We start from the raw sequence: 15,876 nt of genomic DNA on the forward strand, positions 1-15,876 counted from the left end.
ACCAGCACTCTCTTTAAGCTGACCCTGTTGTCATTTCCTTTTGATCCCATGGAGGACAATGAAAGGGGCTCATACCTCTGATTTAACATCTTTTCCTTTCCAGCTTTTCCCCTACAGTATGAGAGACTGCTCCCATCCTACCCTGGTTCTACATGTCAGTGGACACCTGGTTCAAGAGAACAAACTCATAGTGTCCTTCCCCTAGTCCCCCTCTTTCATTGGTGAGTCCCTGCCCCAGGGGGAAAGGGCTACTAAGGAGTAATGCCATTTTACTTCTTCATGCAAACAGGAAGATCAGTCACCTGCTGGTTCCTGCCTATGACCTTTAGGCGGTGATGAACCAAGTCCTTTTGCTTTTGAATAAGGCCCATGTTATTAAATCCTTCACAGGAGGATGAATTTAGTTTCCAGGACAGGGTGAGCATCTGTGGTTTGGTCTACCATAGGAAGAACTGTTGCTGCATTTATTTGTTTTTATTTTACCGTCTACTTCAAAAGGGACATTGACTAACAATCAAAAGTCAACATGGGCAATGTAACTTGTCAAAGTTGACAGGATCGATTTATTAGAAAAGATGGTTTAATTTGCAGATACTGTCGGCTAGTGTGATTTCTTTCTAGTAATATATAATTTTTATCATTTTCTCCCTTTTTACTTTTGTGTTTACTTTCTTTCTAAAATGGATGTAAGACAATTAAGTCTGGGCAGTTCTGTCTCAAAATTTCTCCTAGGCGGGTGATCACGGCACTCATCTATAACAGTGTCTTTCAGAGAGAAGGTAGAAGATAGCCCAGGAGTCTTGGTTAAGCACTCCGCAGTTTAAGCAGTGCAATTAGGAAATTATTGGAGGAAATTATTGGAGGCTCAGCGGCCATGGCTCACGGGCCTAGCCGCCCTGCGGTATGTGGGATCTTCCCAGACCGGGGCACGAACCCGCGTCCCCTGAATCGGCAGGCAGACTCTCAACCACTGCGCCACCAGGGAAGCCCTTAAGCTGGATTTTTAGTGTTTAGGAGCACGAGGTGTCCCATGTAGTGATGGACAAGTTCTTTCATTGTGCTTTTTCCCCCTTATTCCATTTTTATTTATTTCTTTTCTATTCACGAGGCCAAATAAAAGTAGATTTGCTTTAGCATCAAATTTTTCTCACAACTGGAATGTGAGGTGAGTACTAGTATACCAAGGAGAGTTAATGATCCATTTATATTTTCCTTTCAGTTTATCGTTCATAATTCATTCTCTTAAACAAATATTGATTAAATACCTAGTACATGCCAAGTACAATATTTTATATGCTATGTGCTACATATAGAAAAAACAGGCATAATTTGTGGCTTATGGAGTTTACAAATTAAAAGGGAAGAAAATATTAATCATGTAACTACTCAAATAATTATTAAAATATCTTTGTGATAAATGCAAATAAGGGAAATGCTATGAGAGGATATTCCAGATTGTATTTCTCTTCATTTTGATTCTTTGTCATAAAGGTAATTGAACCATCGATGATACTTGGACTTCTCTTCAGAGTTTTTTTTTTTTTTTCAGGTTTAATAGGGAATATTGATACTTTTTAGGGAATATTGCTTTTTCTTGGTATTACTAGAGAGAATTCTTTACAGCTTTACTAAGATGTATACTTGCTCTACAAAGATAATGAACTTTAGAGTCAGGTGGATGTGGATTTAAATCATGGCGTGACATTTCTAAATCTGTTTCCTTACCTGGGAAATGAATTGGTATAATGTATATCAAGTGTCTGGCATAGTCTTGACATACAGTAGATGATTAATGAAAGATATCTATGGTTTCTATTATTATTAATTGTAGTAGTATTATTTTTTTTCCCCAGAGCAGGCATTGTTAGGGAGGTCCAAGGGTGCCAGAATGGAGAGATTCCCATTAAACGAGATAGAAAGTAAAGAAAGTGAAGCCCAGGGGCTGTACAAGACGAAGTTTACCATTTTATTCATCTGAGTGGATCCAGTTTGTGACTCTTCTCTTCCCTCTCATTCGTATGGAAAATCCTGATTATGTGAATATGATTTTGCTTTTGGAACAGGTGCTGATATCTACTTCAGACAATGTGTGACCCAGATCAACCTGAGAGATGACAAGTGGGAAGTCCTCAGGGAAACAGGCTCCCCTGAGCAGTTTGATATTGTTGTCCTCACGATGCCAGCTCCTCAGATTCTGCAGCTTCAAGGTGACATCGTCAACTGTGAGTCTCAGCCTGCACTGTTTACCTTAGGGAATGGGCTCCCTTTGATAGAGCGTGAATTCAGTTTAATTGACTTAGCAAAGGGTATATTAGGGATTCTACTGATTTGCATGTTTTAAAAACTGATACTATGGCCTGGTTCATTATATTAGTCTAGGTCAAATTGAGATCCAGATTTTTAAAAACCCAGTTAAAAATTGAATATTTCCCTTTTTTTCCTTGCCTTTAAGACGTAAGTATTTTTGATGGAAATGTAGTAGTTTGGCCCAAAAGAAGAACAGTCTCTTTGTGGCCATTCTGGAAAAAAGAAGCTTTTTATTATATAAGCATTGATTATGTGACAAGCCTGGTAAACCTTACCTTGGATTGTTCTTGAGTGTGAGTCTCATGTTCTTCCCTGATTGTGATTTGTTGACTCACCTTTCACCTGGCTTCTCCCACCTCCTTTTTAAAAAAACAGCTTTGGGACTAATTCACATACCATACAACTCATCCATTTGAAGTGTATATTTCAATGGTATTTAGTATATCCAACGACATACTGCAACCATTCCCACAGTCAATTTTGGAATATTTTCATCACCTCGGAAAGACACCCCATATCTTAAAGCTCTCGCCTCCATCCCTCCATCCCCCATCTCTGCCTCCAACTCTAAGCAAACAGTAATCTATTTTCTGTCTCTATAGATTTCCCTGTTACCTGGATTCTTAAGAAGAGCTTTTCTATATCTCTGCTTTGTATCTACCTATGCCAGGTTTAACTGATTATTCTCCTCCCTTTTATCATGTCTGACTGACCCTGACACATCAAATTTCTGACACATTGATTTCTGGAGGATACCTCATCTTGCTTTGAAGTCCATGAGTTATAACAAAGCAGAGTCTGGTGATGGTGGCAAGGCTTTGGGGATGTGACATGCCTGTAGCTTTTGACTTTGTGGCATGACTGAAGGTGATATTGGATTTGATTGAGAAATAGCCTTTTATGCCACTGTTAGAAAGAAAACTGGTAATGAATATGGTTTATAGATCCTAGATTTAGAGCTGTAATAGAGATTGTTCTCTGAGGAAGAGTGTAGCTGCATATTATATCTTGAAAGCAGTTTGAGTATCAGTTCTACCATGCAGTAACAATATATAGCTTCTTTTGTTGTACAGTCTGAGACAGTAATATAGAAAGGATTGGAATGTTTATTAGATAGCTATAGGCAAAGTAAAAAACGAATTTCGAAGATCTCTTTCTTGAGTCTACCTCTAGTGTGTTGCCAAAGTCACTTTAAAGTAGGATAATTTATTGCCTTGGATTCTGTAATAATTGGATTGATTTTGAGACTGTTAAATAACATACTGTAACTTAACTAAAACACAGTTATTGGTTAGTATACCCAGTGGTACTGTAAATTACATATTCCAATTTTTAAAAGCTACCTAGTTTTGTATGTGGAGACCCTTCAATGTTGCATTTTGAAGGTATTTCTCAATATTTGTAGTAAATGACATATAAAATATAACACCATGGCATAGACTGAGGCCTAAGATGTTTAAGGGCCTGCTAATTAATAATTTTATTTAGATCATCTTTATCCTTATTTTTTGAGTAGCTGAACTGTGTTGGTCTGAGAGAGATAACTTAAATTCTTCTACTATTATTGTATTTCTGTCTTTCCTAGGGTTTTGGGAAACAAATTCTGCTTTATGATTTTTTTGATACCACATTATTTGATTCATAATATTTCTTCATTAAAATTTACCCTTTAACTTCTTTCTTTAGTGTCATTTTATTTTGCTTTCATATCATTCTTGACTGATAAATGAGATGCTCATTCTTTTATTTTCATTTGTCTGGTACATCTTTTTTCCTTTTAGCTTTTCAGAGATATTTTATTTTAGACGTACCTCTTTTGTATTTGTTTATCTTTGAGTCGAGTAATTTCATAAAGATATATCTTATTGTTAATAGTTTTGTGTCAGTTTTTCATGAATCGTGTTGTACATTTTGTATTTGAAGATTCAGCTTTTCCCTTATTTTCAGCTGTTTCCTTCTAATACTTACATGACTATCTATCTATATCTGTTCCATTTATTATGATCTCAGAGTATCTTAAAAAATTCAAAGTATCTCCCTTCCATATTTGCCGTTTGTCTCAACTCACTGTCAGTTTTGGTCTTTGCATTATTTTTTATTTTCTATTTCTAGCCTTCCTCTATGTCACTCATGTAGTTTTCAAATGTGTTCCTTTTGCTCCCTTCCTTGAGATATTGTTTCAAAGAGGTCATATATTCCTTCACTGTTTTCAGGTCATTGCCTAAGTGTTTGTTGAACTAATCTGCTTCTTGGAAAAATTTTTCTGATATGTATTTTTCATCAGCTCATTTGTTAGGTTCTGTGCAGTCTGTTGTCTTCCTCCTTTTCTCTGCATAGGTCCCTGTCTAATCATTACTTATCTTTAAATGGGGCCACTTCTGTCAATTTGTGAAGGAAAATGTTGTCACAGAAGGCCAGACATTTTGGTTAAAGTATATTGAATAAAATTTGTAAATATTTAGCTGTGAACTATTAAATGCTAGTGATCATTAATATATTTATTAACATGGGAAGATTTTAAAACATTTTTAATTTAAAAAAGATAAAAGGATGCATTGCTATTTCTTTTCTATCTACCCCAAATAGTTTAATAGCATTGTTATTGCTTGAAGGTGATTTTCAATCTTCTTTGATACAATTTTTTGAACTGTCGTAACTTTAAAAATAAGGATTGTTTACTCTTACTATAAAAAATGATAATGGTGACACCATTTTAAAAAGTGTATCGTGCTGAAGAGGAAATAGATCATTTTTCCTTTTCTTTTTTAGTGGTGGGATATGTAGGCTCTTTATGATGAAAAAGTTTAAGAATGATTGACTTAGTACTTTTGACTAAGAGTAAGGATCTTTGGGGAGTTTTACTGGCTCAGTTCAGAATTGGACCTCATGCAAGCAATTCTGTGTTTGCTTCATTGTTATGAAATAACCTGGCTTAGCAGTAAAGGTTTAAAACAGAATGTCCTAACATGACCTTTGAATACCTGTGGGTCTAAAACAAAGGGATTAAAAACATATGATTTCTACTTATCTTATAAATCTCAATAAGGACCTCAGTATGAGGAACTAGTTTCATCTCTCTGTTTCTCGAGAACCTTAAATACACTCTTGTTTGCTTATTAGACATCTTCAGTTTCTGTGGAAGACCTCCATTTACAAAGCTATCTATTGCCATCTAGTGGACTCAGTATATATTGCAGTTCCCCTCCAAATTTTTTTAACTAGAGAGAACTATGAAGATGACCGAAACATAAGCTATAAAATTATCTGTAATATAATTCACAAAACTCCATTCATACAAGGAAATAAATTTAGGTCCATGATAATTAGCTTACCCAAAAGTTCATAGCTAATTAGTGACAGAACTAGGGCTGTGCTACAGGTCTCACATTCATACAAACTATAAACAGCCCTGTGTCTTTGGCTTTCTTTGTGCTTGTCTTTTCATTCTCTCTGTCTCTCTTTTTAAATCATGTCTACCCCTTAGAATCAATATAGTACCATCTGTTACATGAAAGACTTCCCTTTTGATTACATTGTAGTCTGGATTTTCCCTTATCCATCCTCCCTTTCCCTATTTTCCTTTTTACAAAAGAAACAGAACTAGTTTTTTTTTGGCAATTACTTATTACACTTACTACATTCTCCCAGTTAGGAGAACAGGGAAGCTTTATGAACTATATAGTGAACCTCTTATGATTCATGATTTGCCATCTGGTTCTATAACAGTGCTACTCTCTATATATTAATATTATAAAGACTAGCTCACTTAATCCTCACAACAATCCTAATTACTATTATTTCCATTCTTGGTGGTGATGCTGAGATGTGAGCCTCAGTAGTGTGACTCCAGAGCCCATACATGTAACCACTGTTACACACGATGTCAGACTACCCTATTACTGATTGTTTCATGTACTTGTGAGTTCCCACAGTGTCCCGCTCATTTTTGATCACCATGTTTTCCAAACTTGCCTAATGAAGATTGAGAGTTAAAAACACTTAAGGGGCACCTTTAAGAAGATTTTGATTGCTAGGGTTTGGGTCAGGCCCAGGAATCCATATATTTAACAAGTACCTTATGGGAATTTTTTCCTCCCAGTTAGGCCTGTTTGGGACATTCTGCCTTATCATTATACTCATCAGATTTTATTACGATTCTTATTTTTCAGTAAGTTTCTTTCCCACTAAACCATAAAATCCAGGAGGAAAGGGCTCCTATAGACCACCCCATCCCCACCCAGCATCAAGTACCAAGGTGCGTGCAGACCCACACACCACTATTATTGTTCAGTCAATATCTGCCAAATGACTGAGCATCTGTCTTGTTTCCCAACTTGATTATAAGCTCCTAGAATTCAGCTAATCTTAGAGTCTACTGGTCCTGGCTTGGTCCCTGATTCACGGTACTAGGATGAAAGTGTGAACCTTGGATGTATCACAGAATTTTAGGACTAGGAGGAACATTGAGGCTTATTGCTTCTTCCACCCCGATGAGGAATTTAAGACATCATCTGCCCGGTACAAGTTCATACAATTTATTAGGGGCTGGACAGGAGAAAATATGGTCAAGAAAAAAGGAGGTGCCTTTCAGATATCATTATTGTCTTGATTTCATGTTTCCTACACCCTTAAATAGAGCTCTTCATCAACTGTAATGGAACATCTGGGCCTGAAATCCACATACCTGACTTGCCTGCCATAGTTCTTTCATACTCTTGCTAGTAAAGTGGCAGAGGCAGTGGAAAGGATGTGGGATAAACAATGTAAAATAAAACAGGTGGGATATGGTAAGTGATTATGAGGAGTAAGGATCATGGAAAATTTCTTTTCTGTACCTCAGACCTCCTCCTACATGGGGCTCCTCAGGTTTTCTCCCACATGCTTGTATTAAAGGAATGCATATTTTTATAAAGGTCTCCTAATGAATAATCTTCCTTTATAGTTTGGTATGCTATCTCACATCCTTAAAACCAGAATGCTAATTTTTTTTCTTATGAAACGAAAGGAAAGAAGGAAGGAATGAAGGGAAGGGGGGTAAGGAAGGAAGGAAAAAAGAAAGAAAGAGAGACAGAGACAGAGGCAGAGAGACACAGAGAGAGAAGGAGACAGACTGGGTCTGGAGCTGGACTCTCCGTGTGAGAGCCACTCCTCCTATCCCCGTGTAGACTCACGTGCATTCCTGCTCTGACCAGATGAATCCATAGAAGTGAGAACCATATTCATCTGAGCAGAAACATGTCAGTAACCCTCCAGGGAGAAAATGTGCTAGTCCTGCCCCACCCTTAACCCGTAAAACACTGCTAATTTTGGACCAAAGCCCTCAAGCCCCCTAACATTACTTCAGAATGCAGACAAATGAGAGCAAAAGTGTGGTCCATGCTGAGCATGTGGCCACAGATCAGGAGAGTTGCCAAAAAGACAGTTGAGAGAGGCAAGGAGAGCCATCTAGCTGGCCTCCTTTCTTGAGGAATCCTGGTCTCCTCTAGGTTCCTTGAATGAACCACACATTCTTCATCTGTGCATTTACTCACAAAGCTCCCGTTGCCTGGAACAACTTGACACATCCTTTGTGTTCTCTGTCCTTCAGGATCCAGCTCTGGGCCTCTGAGTTCTTCAGAGCTTCCTGGGGGCTCTGTGCTTCAGGGAAAGCGTTCAGAACCTTCTCTAGCACTTGGGTTTTATACTACTTATTTAGCGTTGGCTACTCTATGGAGGGAGTGAAGAACGTAGACTGACAAAGCCAGGATTTGTAACCCAGCTCTGCCACTTACTGTCTGGGTGATTTGGGGCAAGTTGCTTAACCTCTCTGAGCTTCGATTTCCATGTTAATAAAATGAGGATAAATAACATCTAACCACATAGGATTACAGTGAAGATTACATGAGGTAATCTGAGTAGAGGATTTAGAAGTATTAAAGTTAATGTTCCCAGTAACTTTTTAGTGTTTGTGACTTTTTACCATTAAGGAAAAGGTCTGAGATGTCTATTTAAAGGGTTGTATGCTTGGTTTTGGGGATTAAACAAAGGTGGCTATTTTATTTTCAGGGTTTTACAAATAGGATACATTACAGACATATTCGTTGTTGTGAAAGAACATGACAACTGCCTTGAAAACTCTACATTAGTTAACTTTTACTTAACGAACTGATCACTTTTGTAAGAGGAGTAAGTCATTATCGGAGCTTTTTCACAAGTCAACAGCGACATTTTTATGAAAGCCACCTCTTTTAGAGGGAGGTACAACCTCACTCCGCCCTACACCTCTTCACCCCACACCCCCAAACCTGTACCAGAGTAAGAGAATAAACACGTTGTCATAACATCTACCCCCATCTGCGTGACTTCCATGCACACTGTTCATAGGATCACCCATACCTCTGAGGAAGCATCACTATGGGATTATTTCTTAAGTGTCCCCATGTTCCTGACATTTTTCTAAATGCTAACTTAAGTAAATTTAGAAGATGCCATGCCCATTGGCCAGGTGTTCTCATGAAGCTGTGTGTGGGCACAAAAATAACAGATGAGCGTTACATCTGACAAGTGTAAAAGTTCTGTGTTAGGGGAAACTGATGTGAAAGCATTTTTATAAGATGATGTGGTCTGAGCTCTTGGTTATGAATAAGCAAATGGTAGTGGGAGAGATGTCTCTGTAGATGATTCATTATTATCAGTCAAATGTGTGCCCACAAAAAGGCAGCCAGAAAAATCCTAGTAAGGATTTTGGATATCAGTAATAAGGATATTGGAAACACAGTGAGAAACATTACTTTGCCCTTGTGTAAAACAATGGTGTATTTGTATCCAGAATATTGTATGGTCATCTTGAGTTAGAATTTACAACACTAGGGTGCAAAGGATTGTCTGTTCCTTCATTTCTCTAAATATACAAATTATCTGCTTAGAGCATCTTTTTATCCACCTGATAGGAAACCCACCCTCAGTCATCATTAGAGCTGCCTCCCTTCCCTTTGGGATCACACAGGAACCCCAGGCTTTTATAGTGCCAGAAAACAGGGGAGGTGTGGAGCGTAAGTCCATAAGGTTGCCATCATTATTGCTCCTCCTCTGCTGTGTGGGGCTGGGCCAGCTCTGGTCCTCTGACATGGGTTAGACACATTGCCTTGTGTGGTCTCAGGGATGCCTTTCAAGGGATAACACTGTACTGACACTGAGATCTTTCCACTGCTCTCCAGGGTGAGAGACATGCTTCAAAGGCATTCTGCAGCAAGATCCCAGCTGGGCTGGGCACACAAGTGAGAGCCAGGTCTCTCTCTCTCTCCCCTAAACCCCTGTCCCTTAGACATTTCATCTCCACTCCCTACCCACTCCCACTTTCAGGAATCCACTAGCTGAATCCAACTTAAGACTCTGAAAAAGAAAGACACTTCATTTTCGCGTGTCTGTATGTGAGGCGGGAGGCATCCCAATCTTTAGAAACACAACAGTGAGCATCTCTTTCATAGATTGGAGGGTGGAGAAAGGAGAGTTGATTTTCCCTAAATGACTTATTTTGATGAGTTCTTTAATTTCTGGTTGCTATATTATAGCAAATATATAATAAACCTATAGGTCTCAAGAATGCAAACTATAATAACTAAAGGATGCATACATGAATATAGTCTAAAAGAAATGAAAAATCCTTTATCTAGGAATATAAAACTCCACAGCTGTACAATGGAGATTTACAATGGCAATAGAGATATATGTATACATATACATGTATATTTAATTATAAATTAGGAGAATCTGAAATTGTTATTAAAATTCTAGAATACAACCACCAAAGGAAAAACAGAAACCTTCAAGCCTTAAGGTGCATAGTTTTAGACTAAGGAAATGCCACTTTACTTCAAAGTACAGAAGTTTTCAATCCAATAAAATATTATTTATTTGACTGCATCTAAAAGATGCTTACTTGGTTTACATTTTAAAAATTGAAACACTTGTTCGCCTGAAATGTAGTCATTTAAAAGTTTCAGTAAATTCACAGATGGTAGGTTTTTAATGAACTATTAAAAATCCTAGCTGTACATCTTTAACTTTCTAAAGATGTCCTAGTAAATAACCACTTTCTCAGTAGTCACCTATGTACTATCCCCCTCTTTTCTCACATCGGTGCTCTAGCAAGCAAAACAGAACTCCTCAGGCTGAGGGGACACCCTCACCCTGTTTTCCTTTCTAACCTCTGGCTACATACTCTGGTTTCAGATATTCTACCACCAATTTGCACCTTAATGCTGTACTTGATGTACACAAAATTGTTCAGTGTCTTTCTTCTTTTAATATTATGTGATTTTTAAATTTGAATTTTATTTTATAATTAATACACTTGATTGATGAAAAACTTGAAAGTAAAAAGAAAATAAAATGCATTCATAATTCCAGCCCCATGGATCTTAACCCAGTTAAGAAATATGTAAATATGTAAGAAATATGTAAATACATGTTTCTAGGTATTTTTAAGGTAGAAATAAAATTTTTTTTTACTTTATAATATTTTAGGAAAATTTTTTCAATGCCAGTGAATGTTCACGTTTGTCATAATTTTTACTATATAGTGTTCTATTCTTTGGATTTACCTTTATGTATTAAACCAGTTTGATGAACATTTAGGAGGTTTCCAAGTTTGCAAAGTGTAGCTTTGATAGCACAAATCTGAAACAAAAATTTTCTGCACTAAACTCCATACTGGATGCAAACAGTTGTTTTCATATAGAGTAGAATAAGGTCCTCTTGATGACTTTTGTTCTAAGTTTTCTTTGTTAATCTAATGTTTTATTTCTCTCTGTGTGCCTTAGAATAAAGTTTCATTAAAAAATCCTGTTGGACTACTGATTTGAATTGCATTGAATTTGAATGTTAATTTAGGAAGAATTTATGTCTTTACAGTACTACATCTTCTCATCCAAGAAAATCAAAGTTCTCTATTTAGGTATTTTTACGTCCTTCAGAAAAATTTTGTAGCTTTTATCTTAAGAACTTACCCATTTCTTATTAGGCTTATAGTGGAATCTTTTATATTTGTGGAGATGGTGAGTAATATCACTTTTGTTGTTTTATGTTTATTTAGGTATTTACAGAGAACACCACCTAGCTGAATTTTAAAATCTAACATGAAAAGTCTGTTTCTTTTGATAGGAGAATTCAACAACTTTTACATTTATTGGAATAATAACTATATTGTATTTATCCTTTACATCTATGTCTACTTACTTTTTTTTCCACTTTTTTCCACTTTCTTATTTGCCAGCTTTATCAAGTATTTCTTATTCCTTTCCTCACATTATTTATAGGACCTACAGTGCTTTGTCATTCCATTAATGGTCATCTTTTTATCCCTTACAAACACACTTAAGTTTAAACATATTCCATCTCCCTCCTATTTCTCTCTACCTCATTCCACAAATTTTTTTGAATGTCTACTGTATTACATTTTGTTGGGTAAGTTAAAAAAATTAAGTAGTCCTATTTTTTCCTCTCCCCCAATATATTTTTTATTACTTTAAATGACAAAGCTGATTAGTAATCTTATAAAAAATGAAGCAATCCAAAGTTGAATTAGTAATTCATTCCCTGGGCTGTCTTCCTTTCCCACTCCTGGAGGTAACTGATGTTAACAGTTTAGTGAGTGCCCTTCCACACCTTGCTTCAGGCATATGGGCACCTTCTAAATGTATTGTTTTGAAATTTGCATTTTAAATTAAGTCCTTTGGATAAATACATCTAATTTATTTCTATTTAACAGCTGCATGATTTTCTCTAGTTTGGGAGTACCAGAATTTAGTTTTTCATCTCATTGTTTATTGATAGCATTCATGTGGTTTCTCTTTTTTTCCTATTTATTCCTGTTTATTGCTAAATTGGGTGATGAAATACCAACATTGAAATTTCGGGGTCAAAAGCTCTGTATGTTTTAATACATACTGCTGTATTACTTTCCAAAAATTTTGTGATGATTCTCATTCTTAATGTTTGAGAATGCCTGTTTTTCTATATACTCATTTACACTGGATGTTTTTAATTTTTTATTAATCTTTTTAAGATTTCTGCCAAATTGATAAATGAAAACAGGTACATCATTCTTGCTTTAATTTGCATTTACCTTGACTGAAAGTGAGATTGAGCCTCATTTCATAAGTTTATTGGACATTTAGATTTCCTCTTTTGTAAATGTCCTGGTCCTCTCCTACACTTTCTTTTCTAGTGGGCTATTTGTCTTTTAGGAGCATTTTATATATAAGAGATATTAAAGTTTTTCATATGGTATTACAAATATCTACCAGACTACCATTTATTTGTATTTTGCTCTTGTTTATGTCATTTGACATAATAATTTGTTAAGATTTTTACTTAGTCAAGTCTGTCTTTTCTTTTATAGATTTCCTGACTTGCTAAGAACTGTTTCTCTCACTCTAAAGTCATATAAATATTATAAATTATATTTTAATAATTTTAATTCCTATGCTTTACATTTAAATCTTTATCTATTGACATAATATGTGTTTTATAAGGTATGAGATATGGATCTAGCTTTGTTGGCATTTTCCCCCATAGTGGTACCAATTTTATCAGCACCATTTATTTACTAAGAGTTTCTTTTTCCCACTAAATTGAAATTCCACATTTGCTATATGATAAGTTCCTTATATACTTGCATCTGTTTCTGGATATCTGTTCTGTTCCATTTATTTACTCCTTTGCCAAACCATCACTATTTTCTTTATAATCACTTTGTGGTTGTAACTCATTTTTAAGGAGTCTGAACTATATGGGTGTAAACATGAGGAAGTTTTATTTTTTCCTGGAACTGCCCTCACAGTTCGCTATTTGAACTCCATGTCTTTCTAGAGAGTGAGTGCCTTAATGACATCTTGATCATTTGCTCCAACTTTCTAGTCACTTTTGGCTGTTGGAATAGTCTCATTTTGGTTTTTAAGACACAGCTGTGTTTATTTTTGAACTTCAGTGCCAGGTAGACCTGTATGTGGTACCAGGGGCTTGTGGCAGAGTGAATTGTGGGGTCTGTTTTATACACACACCCCTTCATTCTCTCTTTGAATATCTACCCACCCCTCCCTTCAGACTATATTCTCCAGGAGACATTGATTTCTCCTATGACTGGCAGCTTGTTGGTGGTAAGAAGGTAGCCTTGGCTTCCCTGCACTTCATTCCTGTTGTCTGATGCTTAGTGTTGGTTCCATGTAGACAGTGTGTTGTGTGTTTTCTTGGTCCAGTGGCAGATTTCGGCTTCACACTGAACCTTTCTGGGGCTGTTAACAAACCCCTCCTATAGCCTAGAGTCAGCGAAGTCAGCGCACCAGCAGAGCTTTGCCCCAGCCCCTTCAGGTTCTGCAGTTCAGCAAGTACGTAGTCAGAAAACATGGCCCTTGTCAAACCTTCTTGGAGCTCCCTCCCCAGGGTTTCTTTCTGAATTATCCTCTGGGGACCTCCTAGGGAGGGGAATCACCTCCTCCCATCTCACAGGATTTGGGGAAAAAACTTCTCTCCAGGAATATGACATTCCTGAGATAGCTTTCATATCTGCTTGAGTCTTCTTCCTATATTGACAGGGTAGTGGGGCTCAGAGCAGGAAGGCCAGTTCTTACTGGTAATTTCTCAGAACTCTCTGAGAGCAGATGGCCAGGTCCTTCTCCAGTGGCTTCTTTATTGCTTTTTGTCCTTAACTTTACAGAGAGCCAGGATAAAGGAGCAAAAATACTATTGCAGTTTTAATGTCTGGAAGGCAAGAGTTTCCTTACTATGTTTTTATTAATATATCCCAATTTAAAAATAACCATTCCCGGGCTTCCCTGGTGGCACAGTGGTTGAGAGTCCGCCTGACAATGCAGGGGACGCGGGTTCGTGCCCCGGTCCGGGAAGATCCCACATGCCGCGGAGCGGCTGGGCCCATGAGCCATGGCCGCTGAGCCTGCGCGTCCGAAGCCTGTGCTCCGCAAACGGAGAGGCCACAACAGTGAGAGGCCTGCGTACCGCAAACAAAACAAAACAAAACAAAAAAAACCCACGCCCCCATCAAAAAAGTTTGCTTGTTGACCTCCCTCTGCCCCACTTTAGCCCTCTGCCCGGCCTTCAAATTCAGTTTAAAACTGCTTCCACAATAATGTCTTCCCGACCACCAAGACCAGGCTTTTCCTCCCATTATCCGTTAGCCTAGTTTCCTGTGCCTCATGTTTTAACACTATCACAATTGTAATTAACTAATGGCTTAATCCATTGTGCAATGTGTGTCTTTCCGGGTAGAATTTAAGAATATAAAGTATAAGAAGATGGGAGCAGGCTCCGACTTACTGCTTGTGAGCGCCTCACACAAGTACGCCTCGGTCTCTGTTTACTGAGTGGATGACTGACCAGTCTGAAATACATCACGAAGGGCAGGCAGAGGGAGAGGAAGAGAAGGCTGTGGAGAGAAAACAGGTCTTAGCAAAAAGTTGGAAGTAGAAACACTTGCTTTATATATTGGAGCTGAAAATAGATTGGCTTAGTGGGAGTACAGGCTTTGCAGTGGGGAATTTTGGGGAGGTAAAGCTGGAAATGTGGATTTGGGGCAGAATGCAGTGAACATCTGTTGAACAAACAACAGAGGTCCTAGTTCATCAAAAAATATGGCATCTACATTTTAAAACCTGACTAGATACATTGAGATGGGAAATGACTTTACCTAATTGGATTGGGAGGAAAAAAACATTTGAGGACTTGGGGAACACAGTTCAAAAGGCTTCTAATCTTAACACATACACTCTCCTAAAACAGACACTTAGAACTTTGGTAATCTATACTACAAAAATGCATAATCTCAGAATTTATTATGTACCATAGAATATAATGATAAAATATTACTCATAATGAATACCTTCAACCTCCTTCCTAGAACTTCTAGAATCTCCATCATCCTTGATGGAAAAATGAGAACCAATTCTTTTTACTAAAAGAAGTTTAAAGTCTTCATTCTTCCTTGAGATTTTGCTGAAAAGATTTTGGTTACAAGCACAGGAAACAAAAGTCCTTTATTCATCGAATAATATGCTTAATTACTTTTTCCAGCAGACCATCTCCATAGGAGGGGAAATAATTCAATTTCTAACCTTCTTTAGATATTAGCTGTTCTGTTGGGCTTTCTGCATGCTTATGAAGTGAGATCTCAATTTTAGACCAAAAAAATAATTATTACTATTAAATTCCTTTTATCTTGATCTTCACCTTTTGTATCTGCCTCATCTACCTGTCCTTATTATTATTTACAAAATATTAGACACTGAGAGTTGGTTCCACTTAATCTTATATTCTCTCTCTAAGTGCCTGAGAGGGAACCCAAGCTAATCTTTGCCTCTCTGCCACCCTCCCAAAACTTGAGAGTCAGCAGAAATGGCAGAGACTTTCATTCATCTTGAGAGTTTAGAGTGATCTGGCACTGATATTATAAATACTTGTGCTTATTACCCACTCCAGGTCCTGACAGGACAGAGGGAGTTTTCGCACTTAAATGTCTTTCTGAGGAACGAGTTACTTGTGTTGGGAAAAAAAAAAAAAGAGCAAGAGAATTAACTT

General features: G+C 37.3%; 2 protein-coding genes across 8 annotated transcripts in view; one reads left to right on the forward strand and one right to left on the reverse strand.

The window, feature by feature from the left end:
* LOC131751626 (gastric triacylglycerol lipase) overlaps positions 1–14,692 on the reverse strand; it is a 54,179-nt gene extending 39,487 nt beyond the window's left edge. Inside the window, exon 1 of the mRNA XM_067025098.1 lies at positions 14,620–14,692. The gene's annotated coding sequence lies outside the window, so the exon portion shown is untranslated. The remainder of the gene's footprint in view (positions 1–14,619) is intronic.
* RNLS (renalase, FAD dependent amine oxidase) overlaps positions 1–15,876 on the forward strand; it is a 346,205-nt gene that overhangs the window by 6,201 nt on the left and 324,128 nt on the right. For all 7 annotated transcript variants that reach the window (XR_010838893.1, XM_067025091.1, XM_067025096.1 and 4 more), the window contains exon 4: positions 2,064–2,222. Coding sequence is in view for 6 of the 7 variants with exons in the window: in XM_067025091.1 (XP_066881192.1) it covers positions 2,064–2,222 (159 nt within the window). In the remaining variant the exon portion in view is untranslated. The remainder of the gene's footprint in view (positions 1–2,063; positions 2,223–15,876) is intronic.

This window comes from Kogia breviceps, chromosome 2 (assembly GCF_026419965.1).
Source record: "Kogia breviceps isolate mKogBre1 chromosome 2, mKogBre1 haplotype 1, whole genome shotgun sequence".
NCBI lineage: Eukaryota > Metazoa > Chordata > Mammalia > Artiodactyla > Physeteridae > Kogia > Kogia breviceps.